General features: G+C 49.1%; 1 protein-coding gene across 1 annotated transcript in view; it reads right to left on the reverse strand.

The window, feature by feature from the left end:
• TBC1D4 (TBC1 domain family member 4) overlaps positions 1-9,711 on the reverse strand; it is a 166,071-nt gene extending 156,360 nt beyond the window's left edge. Inside the window, exons 1-2 of the mRNA XM_015409319.1 lie at positions 9,603-9,711; positions 3,078-3,103 (exon numbers count right to left, since the gene is read on the reverse strand). Of these exons, the coding sequence (XP_015264805.1) occupies positions 3,078-3,103; positions 9,603-9,711 (135 nt within the window). The remainder of the gene's footprint in view (positions 1-3,077; positions 3,104-9,602) is intronic.
• Positions 9,712-16,224: the final 6,513 nt, after the last annotated feature.

Consider the following 16,224-nt stretch of genomic DNA (forward strand, 5'->3'; position numbering starts at 1 on the left):
GTTGGGGGGGGGGATCTGCCGTGTGTGTGTGTGTGTGTGTGTGTGTGTGTGTACGTACATACGTACGTACACACACATACACACCCCACAGGCAGAGTTATATACATATACACATATTTTATTCTGTGTTGGTTGTACTTTAATTGTGAAATCCGGTTTATTGGATCATTGTTCTCTGAGAAATTGAGTTTATGTGATATATTATACTGGTGCTATGTCATTGTTCTTTGATTTGTATAACCCAGTTTTATTGTGTTGTTCATTGTATGTAGTATACTGTTTTCCCCATTATCTTTTATAACTTTGTAATCTACCTCGAGTCTCTGTGCGAAAGGTGGACAAGAAATTAAAGCAAGTAAAATTAAAGCAAGCATGAACACATGAACCTGCCTTATGCTGAATCAGACCACGTCCTTCAAGGTCAACATCGTCTACTCAGACGGGCAGCGGCAGGTAGAGGTCTTTCACATCACCTGCTGCTTGGTCCTTTTAAGTAGAGATGCCGGTGATTGAACCCAGGACCCTTTCTGGTCTGGCCAAAGCAGGAGTTCTGTCACCAAGCCATGGCCCCTCCCGATGGAACGATGGATAAAGTTTTTAATGAATAACAACAATTGAAAATTTGAATGAATAACAATATTTTTAAAAAAACAATTAACTAAGCATTAATGTTCACTGGGCTTCCATTGCCCTGTCCTGGATAGTCCAGGATCGCTCAGTCTTGTCAGATCTTGAAAGTTAAGCTGGGTTGGGGGCCTGGTTTGTATTTGGATGGGAGACCAGCATGGAAGTTCAGAGGCACAACATGGAGTCAGGTGACGGCAAACCAACCTCTGAATGTCTCTTTGCCTTGAAAACCCAATGAGGTTGGTGTAAACGGGCTGCGAGTCGTGTTGGTGTAAACGGGCTGCGAGCTTTGGAGTCGTGTGAGCAAAAATTCTCCTTTGTGAGCTCCTGGCATTAAGGTTGTGAGTGAGCGATTTGGCTCCTGCATAAATTACTTTGTTCTGGAGCCATCCCGCCTGAGCTAAAACAAAAATGTGTGACCTGATGGCTAAAAAACTGTGAGCTAGCTCGCACTAACTTAGCTTAGAGGGAACACTGGCTGCGACTTGATGGTTTAAAAAAAAGGCTGCCATGTATCACACACCAGATTTTTAGCCCACCTTCGTTCACACAAACTTAGGGGGGAAATCATGTCCACCCCCTTGTTGTTTTTTTATTGCAGCAACACTGTAAGAGAGATGGCACCAGTAACGGGCAAGGGATCCAGGTCTCCTGTTTTCATGAATTGCTCTGCTTGCTATTCACACTACAAAGGGTCTTTGGGATTTAGCAATCCATGGTGGCTCAGAGGTTAAGAGCTCCCGTCTCTGGCCCCAGCTCCTGCCAACCTAGCAGTTCGAAAGCAAGAACTTGCAAGTAGATAAATAGGTACCACTTCGTTGGGAAGGTAACAGCGTTCCGTGCACCTCAGCATCTAGTCATGCCGGCCACATGACCACAGAAATGTCTTCGGACAGTGCTGGCTCTTCGGCTTTGAAACGGAGATGAGCACCTGCCCCCTAGAGTCGGATTCAACTGGATTTCAAGCAAGGGAAACCTTTACCTTTAATTTTTTCAGAGAAGGGAGTGTACATTCCAGTCCTTTGATTAAAAAGCAAACAAAACTTTGGTCCCAGTGGCAAGACGCTCTGTATGTGCTCTGGGGAGTTATGCCTTTAAATCCATTTTGGATAACAAGAGTACTACAGATTCAGGTGGGGCAGCCGTGTTGGTCTGAAGCAGCAGAACAAAGTTTGAATCCAGGGGCACGTTTAAGACCAACAAAGTGTCATGCTGCGCATAAGCTTCCGTACTACAGGTGATGGAAGAAACAGTACCATATAGAACCACCTGTCATCTATGTGGGATAAATCTGGGGGTTGTCTTGTGGTTTCCCACCCATTTTTTCTCCTTTCTGTTATTTTGGGTGCAAAAAGGTATGATTAGGTCATGTTTCCTGTTAAAAACCAGTGAGTGATGTTGCCTCTTGTGTTCAACAGGCCCCCCTAGTGGCAGATGTTTGAATTTTTATTTATTTATTTATTATTTATCCTTATATATAACTAGGAGTAAGGCTCATTGTGGGAAGAAATACAACGAGCTCTAGAAGGAAGTTCCAGGTGAGTGTCCCGGCTGTGGCTGGTGGGGCGGCAGAGGGAAAGGAAAAATAGAGGGAGGCAAGCCATATTTATTTCCTTCTGCTTAGCTATAAGGCAGAGCTGTCTCCAGAAGTAGCGTCAAATCAATGGAACTTCCAAATAAGGCCACAGACTAAACACAAAGGAGTCTTGTGACACCTGGAAGACGGCCAGATTTATTGTGACGGAAGTCGCTGCAGGATGTGAGTTCCGTTGAGCTGAATTAGTCGGGGTTTGCTTCGGCCAGCACAGAGATGCTTCAGATCTGGAATCCTTTTTTTTGGGGGGGGAGGTGGGATAAAAATGCCCTGCATAAACACTGCCCACGTGTTCACAGGATAAGTCTGGGAGAGAAGCCCAAAGCACAGAAGGCATTGGGAGATCTCGAACGGGCTTTTCCCTGACATCAGAAAGCATACAATTTAGAACACAACAGTGCTGGAGAAGAATCGGTTGTGTTGCGCTTGCGCCTTAGAAATACCCCCCCTCTCAAGTGGGCTGCACTTAGCTGAGACAGCAAAACCAGACAACAGCTCCCTTTTTAATAGTCTTACTTAGACTTGGACACAAAACAGTTTTTTATATAAATCATACCGAAGGAGAAGGGAGGAGCCCTGCTCTCACAGAGTTTACATTCTCATTTTATAGATGAGGGAAATGGCAGAAGGCATAGATTGTGCAGACGTTTCAGGGGAGGGCAAGCAGAAAGTCACTAAAGGGTAGGGATGCCAGCCTCCAAGGTGGGACCCGGAGATCCTCTGGAGTTATAGCCAGGCCCATAGCCAGGAATTTTTACATCAGGGGGCATTAAAATTTATTGGGGGGCATTGGCTAATCGAATTAAAGGCAATTTAATTAAAGTCAATTAACTTACGCTGGAGTTAATTAACTTACCTTTCTGCCCTTGCCAGCCTGGGAGGCTGTGGGAGGGAGAGGGAGAGACATGCAAGAAAGTGGAGCACAGGAACTGCGCGTGGGATCCCGGGCTCTCAGGAGCCTGCCAGTAACAAGTACTTTCCAGGGAAAATAGACTTCCTGGAGGAAACAGAGAGGTGCTGTCTGGCTCTGTGCAGCCACCGTAGCCAGCCCTTTGCGCCAGACCAGAGGTCATTTCGGGGGGGATCGCGGGGGATCGCAGTTCCCCCGGGTGAGGTACGGGGGGCAGGGCACATGACGAAGCCCCACCCCCTGCTTCCGGCTGCCCCGCTTCCGGCCCTCATTCAGCCAGGAGGAGGCAGGAGAAGAGGGAGGGTAAGTTGCTTCCTCCCTGCCTCTCCCCACCCCTGCCTGCCTGGGGCCAGGGAGGGCCTTTGCGGGGCTTCCTTGCACTCCCGCTGTCAGGGGGTGTGGCATATGCTAATGAGTTATGCTAATGAGTTCCCCTAGCTCTTTTTCTACGAAATGACCCCTGCGCCAGACATGTTAGTAAGTGAATTTATTAGCTTTCCCACAGTGCTCTAAAATTTGAAATTGGTAGTTGGGTTCACTAGCTCAAATGAGAAAAAGTAGGGAAATGACTTTGGCCATCTTGATGACATCATGAAAAGCTTAAAGTACCATCAGAACAGGCTGTTGCATTAAAATGTAATACACCTTTCAGGGGGAAAAAACTTAAAAGAAGTTTTGCCACTTTACTTGATACCAATATGTCCATTTTCGGCTCTTGGCTCACAGATTAGATCTCGTATATTTGTTTTCTAAGAAATATATTTTTGTGTTTTTAAGATTTCAAACAAAGAGAGAGAAGTGGAAGCCATTCTTCAGTGGCAAGCCCCTCAGAATCGAAAGGATGTCCTACGACTCCCCGGCTTTGCCAATTATTACCACCAATTCATTCCGTCCTATGCAGCCTTAACCACACCCTTGACATGTCTACTTCGGCCAAAACAACCATTTCAATGGACACCTGAGACAGACCGTGCCTTCACCACCTTAAAAACCTGCTTTGCCTCTGGTCCATTGCTACGATTCCCAGACCCCCAACTCCCCTTCACCGTCGAATCAGACGCCTCCAGTGTCGCCATAGGGGCCGTTCTCTCTCAGCGGGACAACCGCACCCAGCCTTTACAGCCTTGTGCCTACTACTCCCGCCAACTCACGCCAGCAGAACGCAACTATACCATATGGGAGAGGGAGTTACTAGCTATCAAAGCAGCATTCGAAGTCTGGCGAATGTCAGGTTCCACAGCCAACAACTGAGTACATGCTTCACAGAAAGGTTATACTTTATTGAAGAGCTATAGATGCATTAACAAAAGCACTGTTAAGAATGGCGTCACCCCTACAAGCATAATGGGATATAGGGTATTCGTATGCACACACCCCCTTCCTTAGGCCAATTAGCCACATTCCCGCTTGCGGGAGAAGGAGCACCAGGCCGTTAGAGCCGAAGCTGAGAACCGAAAGCACTCCCACGGTTCCCTAGAACTCAGACAGAACACCCCACCTGCAAGGCGAGCATTACAGAAGCTGAAAAGGAATGCGACACCATCTCGAAGGGGCTCGTCACCCGGTCCAAGTCCTCACAGACCATCGAAATCTGGAACACTTACAATCCACACGCCGATTAAATCAATGCCAGATCCGCTGGTCTTTATTATTTTCTCATTTCAATTTCAAGATATCCTACATCCCTCATACCCAGGATTTGTATTTGTTTTCCAATTAAAGTTAAGTTGTCATTTTGGCGTGCTTCCTTTAGGATTCAGTCTCTCGTGCGCATATATATGAATTGAACTAAAATGTCTCGGGGACGATTCGGTTCAGCTGAAGCTAGAGGGCCGAGGCGGTAGGCTTTGGCTATTGCCGGTGCAACGCCATTTTCTAGGTTAAGAGATTTAGAAAGCCATGTGGAGAGAAATAGTGCTAGATCTGTCGTACCTTCAGCATTCTCTGCTATGCCGCAGAATTTCAGGTTCTGGAGTCCCCATCTGTTTTCCATTGATATGATTTTTTTCTTTCAGGGCTTTTTCTGAGTTTTGTAAAGTTTTTATTCTTCTTGCATCGCTGATCCATTCAAGTAGGCTTCTTCTGCCGTTGTAGAGATTTCTTTTATTTCTTCTTCCAGTTCCTCTAGTTTTGAGTGGACTGGGCGTAGTAGGTCAGTCATTGATTCTTTGAAGAATTGTTGAATATCTGTTTTTAATTCAGTTAGGTCTCTTTTGCAGATTGGAGCTTCATCGTTTTGGGGAGAGGCTGGCACGGTTGCCATTTTGTGTGCGGTTTCGTTTCTTGTGCCCGTGGCTCTCGTTGGCCTATCTTGATTGAGATAAATAGTCATAGATTCTGAAATTTTGTTTGAAGAGCTATTTTTCGCTCCTCCAGTTTTTCCCATGGTTTTTTCAGCGTTAAAAATGACTCAGTCAGTTGTTTTTGTGGCTAGGAAGAGGGTAGGTTCGGGAGCTCACCAGCTATGCGACTGCCTAATTAACGATGTCGCTCCACGCCCCCCGTGGGAAATGGAATTAATCCCACCAAATCTCCCAAGTCTGCTAGTCAAGGCTTCTGTTACACATCGATTCTCTCACGCATATTTTGTCCAGTATTCCCACTAGTCTGGCTCCCTTCCCATTCGTCATGTCCAACAGCATACTTTATTTTATACACAGGGTGGCAAAAAATTAGATTGGCAGAAAGTCACAGCAGTCAGGATGTCTTCTTCAGCCCTTGAGGAGTCTGCTTTTTGATGGGTCATCCTATTTCCTGTCACGTGTCAGCAATGGTTTCTTAGCACCCACTGAAGTGTAAACATGTAAATCTAGTTTCAAACCAGAATTCCTCGGCTCCTAACCAAGAAACCCCGCTGAAGGGTCCTGAATCAGTAAAAACAGCAAACAAACTGATAGAACCATGGCAAAGTTCAGTTCACAACATTCTTGGGAAGAGGGTAGGATGTTTTTACAGTTAAACCAGTGTAAATTGGAAGTATAAATATGCTCTGTGTACAGGTAACTCAGAACTGTGTTTTGGCATTAAGGGCGCCAGGAAGGGTTCCGGTGGCCTGAGGGCTGCGGGGAGTCTCCCTAGGGTTGCCACTTCTGGGTTGGGAAATACCTGGAGATTTGGGGGGTAAAGCCTGAGGAAGAAGAAGAGAAGGAGGAGGAGATTGGATTTATACCCCACCCTTTGCTCGGATTTTCAGAGCGGTTTACAAACTCCTTTCCCTTCCCTCCCCCACAACAGACACCCTGTGAGCAATGCTCCCTCTAAACTGTGAAGTCTTATGAGCAAAAATTCCACTTTGTGAGCTACTGGTATTTAAGTTGTGATTGAGCGATTTGGCTACTGCATAAATTAGCTTGCTCTGGAGCCATCCTTCCTGAGCTAAGACAAAAATGTGTGAACCAGAGGCCAAAAAACTGGGAGCTAGCTCACGCTAACTCAGCTTAGAGGGAACACTGCCTGTGAGGTAGGTGGGGCTGAGAGAGCTCTGAGAGAATGTGGCTTGCCCAAGGTCATCCAGCAGCTGCGAGTGGAGGAGTGGGGAATCAAACCTGCTTCTCCCAGATTAGAGTCCACACAGTTAACCACCACACCAAACTGGCGGGGTTTGGGGATGGGAGAGACATCACAGGGTACAGTGCCGTAGAGTCCACCCTCCAGTGTGGCTACTTTCTCAATGGGAACTGATCCCTACTGTACGGAGAGCAGTTGTAATAGCAGGAGATCTCTGCCCCTCCCCCACCTGGAATTTGGCATCCCTGGGTTACTCCCACCCTGACAGGGGGCACTTGAACCCAGGGCCCGTATCCCCTGCCAGTGCCACTCCAATCCAAAAAAAGGGGGCAGGTATGAGCCGGTGATGTGGGGAAGGAGGTCTTGTCTCAGTGAAGGATTCACCCTCGTGGCCTCATCCTGGCCAGGCATCTCCTGTGGGGGGCTGGGCCCTTTTCCAGGGCCTTTCCTTCCCCCTCCATCCCCCCACCCACTCACCCACCCCTAGTTTGTTTGCTCACAGAAATACAGAGACCACTCATGTCTGTCCCCCCCCCAAAAAAGTCTCAAATGCCAAATATGAAACAACAATGAGCAATGGCGCTGCATGACAGAGCTTCTAGGTGAAGGAACATGGCAGGCCAGGAAAGAGACTTTATCCATTGCTTTATTTATTTCATTAATGAAAAGTACGCAGATGGAGAGTGATTTCAGCAAAGCGTACTTTATTCGATCAGGAACAAGACAACTTTGGCCGGCTCGCAGGCCGGCTTATATTCCCTGTGAAACCGCCACCCAAAACACACACCCCCCACTTCCCAATAGGTTATTTACAGTGGCCGAGAGTTCCATAGGCTCTCGGCCGGGAACCTAGCCCACTGATTGGCACGGGCTAGGATCCGCATAGTCCATTGTCTCTTTGACCGAAGCTCAACATTTGTGCTTGACCGCGTGGAGCCCAAGCTGGCCACGCGGTATGAACTGGGTATATTACAATTGATATACTGACTTTTCCCCCAGTAGGGACCCAAAGCAGCTTATATCATTCTCCTCTTCCTCCATTTTATCCTCAAAACAACCCTGTAAGGTAGGTCAGGCTGAGAACGTGTGACTGGCCCAAGGTCACCCAGTGATAGGGCTGCCAAATCCCCCCGTGGGGCTGCCAAACCCCCCCGTGGGGCGGAAATCCCCCCGCCCCAGAGGCCCGTTCTCCAAGGCCGGGGAATCGGGCCCCGGGGGGAACCCGGCCCCAGCATGCATGTCACAGGGAAGTGACGTTATGACGCCGGGCACGCTGGGGGCGGGGCCATACAAGGGAAAACTCTATGGTTTTCCCTTGTATGGTTGTGGCCCTGCCCCCAGCGTGCCCGGCGTCATGACGTCATTTCCCTGTGATGCGCACCGGGAGCCGCACAGGAGTCCCCCGCCGGAAAGGTAGGTAACATTTGGCAACCCTACCCAGTGACCAGTGTTCCCTCTAAGCTGAGTTAGTGTGAGCTAAGCTCAAAGTTTTTTAGCCTCTGGCTCATACATTTTTGTCTCAGCTCAGGAAGGATGGCGCCAGAGCAAACTAATTTATGCAATAGCCAAATCACTCGCTCACAGCTTTAACGCCAGTAGCTCACAAAGTAGAATTTTGGCTCACAAGACTCCACAGCTTAGAGGGAACATTGCCAGTGACCATCAGTGGCGGAGTGGAAATTTGGACCTGGGGTTAGGGAGAAGGAAGCACTCTTCTTCTTCACAGTGGAGGCGAAGGCTGAATGGCTTGTAAGCAAACTGAAGTGCTGGCCGAGGAAGCTTGGCCTACGTTCTTTGGAAAGCCTGCAGAGTTTGGGTTTTTGTTTTTTTTAAACAGAGAAACAGACCTTATCAGAAAATCTGGACCATGCATGTCTGTGTTTTTGAATGTGGACAGAGGGATAAGTGAAGCTGACAGGAATGAGAAAGAAGGGAACTAAGGGGGAAGAAAAGCAACGTTTTTATTAGACTGTGAAAGAAGAGACAGTTGGTTTACCAGCTGCGTACATGTGAAGAATTGCAACGGAGGTTCCCAAGGGCTGTAGACGTTGGGGGGGGGGGATCACACCAGCAAAGACTGAACTAGAGACCAACCCTTGAGATGAAGGAGACAGTTACAGCCACTTTACACAAGACAGGCAAAAGCTTTCAGCGGCCATTCAGGACGGCTGTCAAAGGGATGACAGAGGCGGGCAGGCGCCTCTCCCTCGCACCCGAGATCCAGTTGAGAGCCATCTCTCAGCTCCCCAGATAACATTTGTACTGAATTTTAATGCCATTTCTATTGGGTTTTTTTTTAATAAAAAATCCTATGAGTTGATTTTAGCTGAATGGTGGGGCAACAAATGAAATAAGAGATGTGCGGGCCGGTAGCCAGGAGTATTTCTTTATTTATTGAATGTATACCTTGCCCTCCCAGCCAAGGCTGGATTTTTAATGTCGGGGCCGCGACGCTCCCTCTAAGCTGTGGAGTCTTGTGAGAAAAAATTCTGTTTTGTGAGCTACTGGCATTAAAGTTGTGAGCGAGCAATTTGGCTGCTGCATGAATCAGTTGGCTCTGGAGCCATCCTTCCTGAGCAAAGACAAAAATGTGTGAGCCGGAGGCTAAAAAGCTGTGAGCTAGTTCACCTTAGAGGAAACACTGGTCGGGGGGCATTTAAATTCCTTAGGGAACACTGGCTAATCGAATTAAAGGAACACCCGGCTCCTTCCCATCACCTGCCGCCACTCGGGGGCCCTGGGCTGGATGGGAAGTTGTGGGGCCTTGCTACTAAATCAGGGGGCCTAGCCCCGAGGTGCCCCACTGTAGATGCGTCCTTGGGGATGTGCGTGGGGCAGGGTTTCCTGCCTCAGGTTGGGACAGGGCTGTAGCCAGGATTTTGTCATTCGGGGGGGGTCCTTTAAATAAATCAGGGGGGGCACTGATGTCACAAAATAAAAAAAATTAAATTTTAAAAAACTCACCTTTGCAGCGTTTGCAGTCTGCTTGCCTACGTGGGGAAGCAAGCTGCGCTTGGGGAAGGGGCAGCCGTGGGGATTCTTCCAGGCGGCCCAGAGAGTTGGGGGGCTGCATGGAAGTCAGGGGGCCGTGGCAGGAAGTCGGGGGGCCAGGCCCCAAAATGCCCCCACTGTAGCTACGGGCCTGGGTTGGGAAATGCCTGGAGATTTTGGGAATGGCGCCTGAGGGCGGCGGCATTTGGGTGAGGAGAGGGGATTCAATGGGCTATAATGCCATGGAGTCCACCTTCCAAAGCAGCCATTTTCTCCAGGGGAACGGATCTCTATCGCCTGGAGACCAGGTGTCATCCCAGGAGATCTCCCGCCACCGTCTGGAGGCTGGCAACCCTAACATGCACGGAGTCCACCTTCCAAAGCAGCCATTTTCTCCAGGGGAACGGATCTCTGTCGCCTGGAGACCAGGTGTCATCCCAGGAGATCTCCCACCACCGTCTGGAGGCTGGCAACCCTAACATGAGGGATGGGGGTGTGTGGAATCCTACAGAGAAAGAAGCAGCAAAACTATAGAAGGAATAAAGATGGGAAATGCTATATCTAAGGGGGAAAGAGGGAAGAGAACAAGGCAGCGAGAGTTGGAAAACGAGATGCTGAAACGTTTAGCATAAACTTTGCATGTGGCTTAGAACATGCAGTGAAATCTCTCAGTGGGGTTCTGTGTAGGGTTGCCAGGTCTGAGTTGGAAAATACCTGGAGACTTTGGGGGTGGAGCCAGGAGAGGGCGGGGTTTGGGGAGGAGAGGGGCCTCAGCACGGGACAAGGCCACAGAGCCCACCCTCCAAGGCAGCCATTTTCTCCAGGGGAGCTGATCTCTGCCAGCTGGAGATCAGTTGTAAAAGCAGGAGATCCCCAGGCCCCACCTAGAGGCTGTGTGGCAGGCATTATGGGATTCCTTGGCGTAAGTTGGTGGGAGGCATTCCCTGAAGGTCGAATGCTTGAAAAACCCCTGCTCAAACGTGGGCTAGGGTTGCCAAGTCCGGTGTTGCGCCGCAGCGGGGGACTCCCGGCTGGCGGCTGGAGCGCACGCGCATGCCGCACGCACATCACCCGGAAGTGACGATGCCAGCCACGCTGGGGGCGGGGCCACGACCATCCTTTTCCCTCGGATGACCGTGGCCCCGCCCCCAGCCTGCTCGGCGTCATCATGTCACTTCCGGGTGACGCGCATGTCAGGGTGGGGCTCCCATATAAATGGTGACTAGCACCGACCTGTAAGCCGCTCAGAGACCCCTGAAAAGGGGTTCGAGCGGGATATAAAGTCTAATGTATAAATAAATAAATAAAATAAATAGGGTTGCCAACTTCCAGTTGGTGCCTGGAAAGCTCTCAGAATTACAACTGCTCTCCAAATGACAGAGATCAGTTGCCTTCAAGAAAATGGCGGCTTTGGAGGGGGGCTTTTTAAATTTTGGTGTTTTTGCATTTGTGTGCATGCAAGCGTGTGTGTGGGCCCATGGCAACTCTTACCGGGGCACGGAGAACATTCAGAGAAGTAGCTTGATAGCCTGTCACTGGCCTCTCAGCCTTCGTATTCTCTGGAGGTCTCCCTTCCAAGTACTTGACAGGGTCGGCCCTGCTTAGCTTCTGAGACCTGACGAGATCGGGCTTTCCTGGGCTATCCAGGTCAGGGCGCATTATACCTTTCTGAGGTCCCTCCATCCCCCAAAACGGTGCCCTCTCCGAGTTCCACCCCAAAATCTCCAGGAATGTCCCACCCTGGACCTGGCACCCCTGTATTTACTGATTTAATCAAGATCAGGGGTCATTTCATATAAAAAGTGGTGCAGGAGCTCATTAGCATAACTTATTTGCATATGCCACACCCGCTGACATCACCGGAAGTGTGTCAGAAGGCAACACCCACCGCTCAGGCTCCACTGGACGGTTTTGGATTGGTAGCTATTGGGGGGGGGAGGAACGTGCAGATCTGTCCTCGCAGAGGAGGGAGAGCTTGTACCTGAATAAAACTTGGTCTTAAAGGTGCCACTGGACTGTTTTGGCCGGGGGGGGGGGCTCTGCAACTTACCTGGCTGCTTCTTGCTCTGACTGAGGGCTGCTGGGAGCAGGGGATGGGGCTTGTTGCATGTACCTGCCCCCTGGGCACTTTACTACCAGAGCTCCGCTCCTGTGCGCTCCTGCAAGAAATGACCCCTGATCAAGAGATTTATATCCTGCCTTTCCGCAATATGGCCAGCACAGCAACTTCTGCATCTTTCATAGTTATGCAAAAGGCTCCATTTCAGCAGGTGCAAGCGCACCTGTGGTGGGGGACCCATTTTTTGCACACCCATTAAAAATACAGGATCGTGGCCCACTTTACCTTTGATCAGCCTATTATTCTTCCATACCTTCACATCATCCTTTTAGGTCATGCCATGCGATGCAAGGGAGCTGCAGTTTGGAGGAATAAAACTAGCTAGTTGCCTCGCTAAGTACATGAAACAAAGCACGCGGTTCTTTGATATGGCAACTGCAGGGCATCTACGTAATTATTCCAGTTGGAGAATGTGAATGCCAGGCAAAGTTTGCAGCTCAGTCTTCACTATGTTTACTCAGAAACAGCCCCACTAAAGAGCCAGTTTGGTGTAGTGGTTAGGAGCGCGGACTCTAATCTGGGAGAACCGGGTTTGATTCCCCACTCCTCCACATGCAGCTGCTGGTGTGGCCTTGGGTCAGTCACAAGTTCTCTCAAGAGCAGTTCTCTCAGAGCTCTCTCAGCTCCACCTACCTCACAGGGTGTCTGTTGTGGGGAGAGGAAGGGAAAGGAGATTGTAAGCCACTCTGAGACTCTGTGTGAAGGGTAAGGGTATAAATCCAATCTCTTGTCTTCTTCCAAAGGGGATTTATTTCCCATTATAATGCTTGTCATTTCTTAAGAAGAGAAGAGATTGGATTTATAGCCCGCCCTTCACTACCCAAAGGTGTCTCAGAGTGGCTTACAAACTCCTTTCCCTTCCCCTCCCCACAACAGACACCCTGTGAGGTAGGTGGGGCTGAGAGAGCTCTGACAGAAACTGCTCTTTTTAAAGAACAGCTCTTACCAGAACTACGGCTTGCCCAAGGTCATCTAGCCAGGTGTAAGCGGAGGAGTGGGGAATCAAACCCGGTTCTCCCAGATTAGGGTCCGCGCACTTAACCACGACACCAAACTGGCCAAAGATTAATGGTGGGGGGGGGGAGTGGGGAGACATAAGCAAGGGGAAGTCTTTGCTCATCTCCCCTTCCTCATTTTGTAAGGATTTGCCAGCGACCAAATTCTGGTACAATCTGTCTAGTTGCGTCTAGTGTCTAGCAAATCCCACCCCACTGAGCTGACATGGGATGGTGGCTAGGGCGTCAGACTGGATCTTGGAGCCTTGGATTCAAACCTCCACTCCGTTGCGGAAGCTCGCTGGGCAATCTTGGGCCAGTCACGCAGTCCCGGCCTAACCTCCCTCACAGGTAGATTCAGGTGGGCAGCCATGTTGGTCTGAAGCAACAGAACAAAGTTGGAGTCCAGTGGCACTTCTAAGACGGACAGAGTTTACTTCTGGGTATCCGCTTCCGTGTGCATGCGAAAGATTATACCCAGAATTAGGTTTTGTTGGTCTTCCACCTCACAGAGTTTGTGTGAGGACAAAATGGAGGAGGGGAGAATGATGATGTAAGCCACTTTGGGTTCCTACTGGGGAGAAAGGAAGGATAATAATAAATGACTCTTTGGGTGAAGAAGTACTTCCTTCGATCTGTTCAGAGCCTGCTGCTTATTAATTTTGAGTGCCCACGAGTTCTGTTCTTGTATTGTGAGAAAGGGAGTACTTTCTCTGCCTTCTCTATCCCACGCATAATCTTGTAAACCTCTGTCATGTCACCCCTCTGTCGTCATTTCTTCAAACTAAAGTGCCTCTTTGGGTGCGGTCAGACGGCACGTGCTGGGAGTGATTTAAATTGCTCCAGCCCTGATGCGTTTTTTTTTTTTAACCTTGAGAATCGCAATCACACTCACCTCCTTGCTCCGGATTGCTGCGCAGCCACATTGCTCCCCGCCGTCCACACGCGGGAGCGTGCGTCGGTGTTGTTTTTTCCTCTGTCAGTTTGGGCATGCCCACAGGCAGCCATCTGTAGAACTAAAATTTTCCACGCGTGCGGGCCGAAATGGACAAAATAACGAAAAAGTTGAATAACGAAGAAGACCAAAAATTTTTTGAAGAATGGAATGACTTTAAATCATATCTAGAAAAAAACTGGGACGTGAAACATAATTTACTATGTCTAGAACAATATTAACTATGTGATGTTATCTTGAGTTTACGGACTATACGAGACATGAGGGAGACGCATTGCGGGAAGCCTTTTTGGGGGAAGGGGGGGAAACGGGTTTTTGTAACTGTTGGATAAAAAGATGAAAAATATGTGACCAAACAGAAAATAAAAATCTTTTTGAAAAGAAAAAAAAAAATGTGAGGTAGGTGGGGCTGAGAGAGCTCTTGACAGAAACGGCTCTTTTTCAAGAACAGCTCTTATCAGAACTACAGCTTCCCCAAGGTCATCCAGCCAGGTGCAAGTGGAGGAGTGGGGAATCAAACCCAGTTCTCCCAGATTAGAGTCCGTGCACTTAACCACTACACCAATCAGGAGGAATGGTTATTAAAATTCATGTAGGTTAGGGTGTCAATGTGCCCTCATTGTTTTTTTTATACAATAAATTTTATTGATATACAAAGAATAGCTGACAAAAAAGTGTACAAACATAGTTTGGTAAAGCAAAACAGTAACAAATAGTGTTCGTATGCATAACAGTCAACGATTACTAACTGTAACTTGTGATCTTTGTAAATTACATATATAAAATATTAAGAAATAAAAGAACCAACTTAATGATTAAGAACGTAAACTTAATATCTTTTTTTGAGGTGCGGTGACCAGAACTGTACACATTATTCCAAATGAGGCTGCACCATAGACCTATACAGGGGCATTATCATCCCAGTTGGGACCCTGGGACCACTTGTTACGTTTAGGGATTGTTCTTATTTGATGGGGAAGGCCTATTCACTGCCTGTAGCTGTCCTTCCACGGCTGTGGTCTCCACGTAGGAGCCAGGGTTGCCAGGTCCCCTCGCTGTTGCGGTGGGGGGATTTGGGGGGGGTGTTTCAGGGGTGGGCGGGGTGTCGCCAGGCGACGCCCAACACGATGACTCACCCGGAAGCGATGTCATCGCATCAGTGACATCCCACACGATGCTCTGGTTTTTTGGCTTCGAAACCATCGAGTTTGCCCCAAACCAGAGCATCATGCGTGATGGCGTCACTCATGGGGAACATCATCACATCGGGGATGTTGCCCAACGATGTCCCTATTTGGGAATGGGGTTTACCCCGCCGACCAGTGGTGCACCACAGCCCCCAAAAGCGGGGGAACCCCTTGCTGGGACCAGCCATAGTAGGAGTCAACAGCATGCCTGTTCATCCTTTGGTTCAGGTTTCCGTCCTGCTTGAAGACTGCTGTGACAATTTTTGCCATGGCAACAGGGTCAGGTGGGGCTGACTCCCTCCAGAGTAGCATTGCCTGGAGATCGCCTACTATTAAAATAGGTCTCCAAATGACAAAAGATCAGTTCCCCTGGAGAAAATGGCTGCTGCTCTTTTTAGTCTATGGCATGATATCCTGCTGAGGTCCCCCCCAAAAAAAAATCTAGTTATTTCCCAAACCCAGAGCTAGCAACCCTACTCCAGAGGCTCCTCATGGGGACCTCAACAGGCCTCAGACCTGAGAGATGTTTATGGCACCCTGGCCCTCCCCTTCTTTCTCCCCACAGCCTTTCAGCTAGGGTGTGTGTCTACACAGACCTGAGTCCCCAAGAAAGGAGCGACGCCCTGAGCTAGGCCCACCCCTACTTTTCTCTTTGCCTCCAGAGTCTCATGTAAACCAGACTACTAGAGCTTGTAGAGTGGTTTTATAACAAAAATCACAAATAAAATTTTAAAAAACTGTTTCTCTCATAGGCAGGGGTCATTTCCTGCCGGAGCGCACAGGAGCACACCTCCGGCAGTAAAGAGCCCAGGGGGCGGGCACATGCAACAAGCCCCACCCCCTGTTCCTAGCAGCCCTCAGTCAGAACAAGAAGCAGCCAGGTAAGCTGCAGAGCTCCCCCCCCGGCCCCCCGGTCCCAAACAGTCCAGTGGCAGCTTTAAGACCAAGTTTTATTCAGGCACAAGCTCTCCCTCCTCTGTGAGGATAGATCTGCACATCCCCCCCCCCCAATAGCTAGCAATCCAAAACAGTCCAGTGGCACTTGAGCGGTGGGTGTTGCCTTCTGACACACTTCCGGCGATGGCAGGGGGCGTGGCATATGCGAATGAGTAATGCTAATGAGCTTCTGCACCTCTTTTTCTACGAAATGACCCCTGCTCATAGGGTTAGAGGGCTCCAGCTATCGGCAGCCTCAGCGAGCAGCTAAAGATTCAAAACAGCTCTTATCACCTTCCCAAATTTTCAGAGTCCTTCTTAAAGGAGGCTTCGGGATGTCGAGAGACAAAGGATTCAGGCCAGCTTCCCCGGGGAAGGCAATTCCAGAGATGTGAAGCCACAA

The sequence above is a fragment of the Gekko japonicus genome, unplaced genomic scaffold, assembly GCF_001447785.1.
Source record: "Gekko japonicus isolate JY-2015 unplaced genomic scaffold, Gekko_japonicus_V1.1 scaffold569, whole genome shotgun sequence".
In the NCBI taxonomy this organism is placed as follows: Eukaryota; Metazoa; Chordata; class Lepidosauria; order Squamata; family Gekkonidae; genus Gekko; species Gekko japonicus.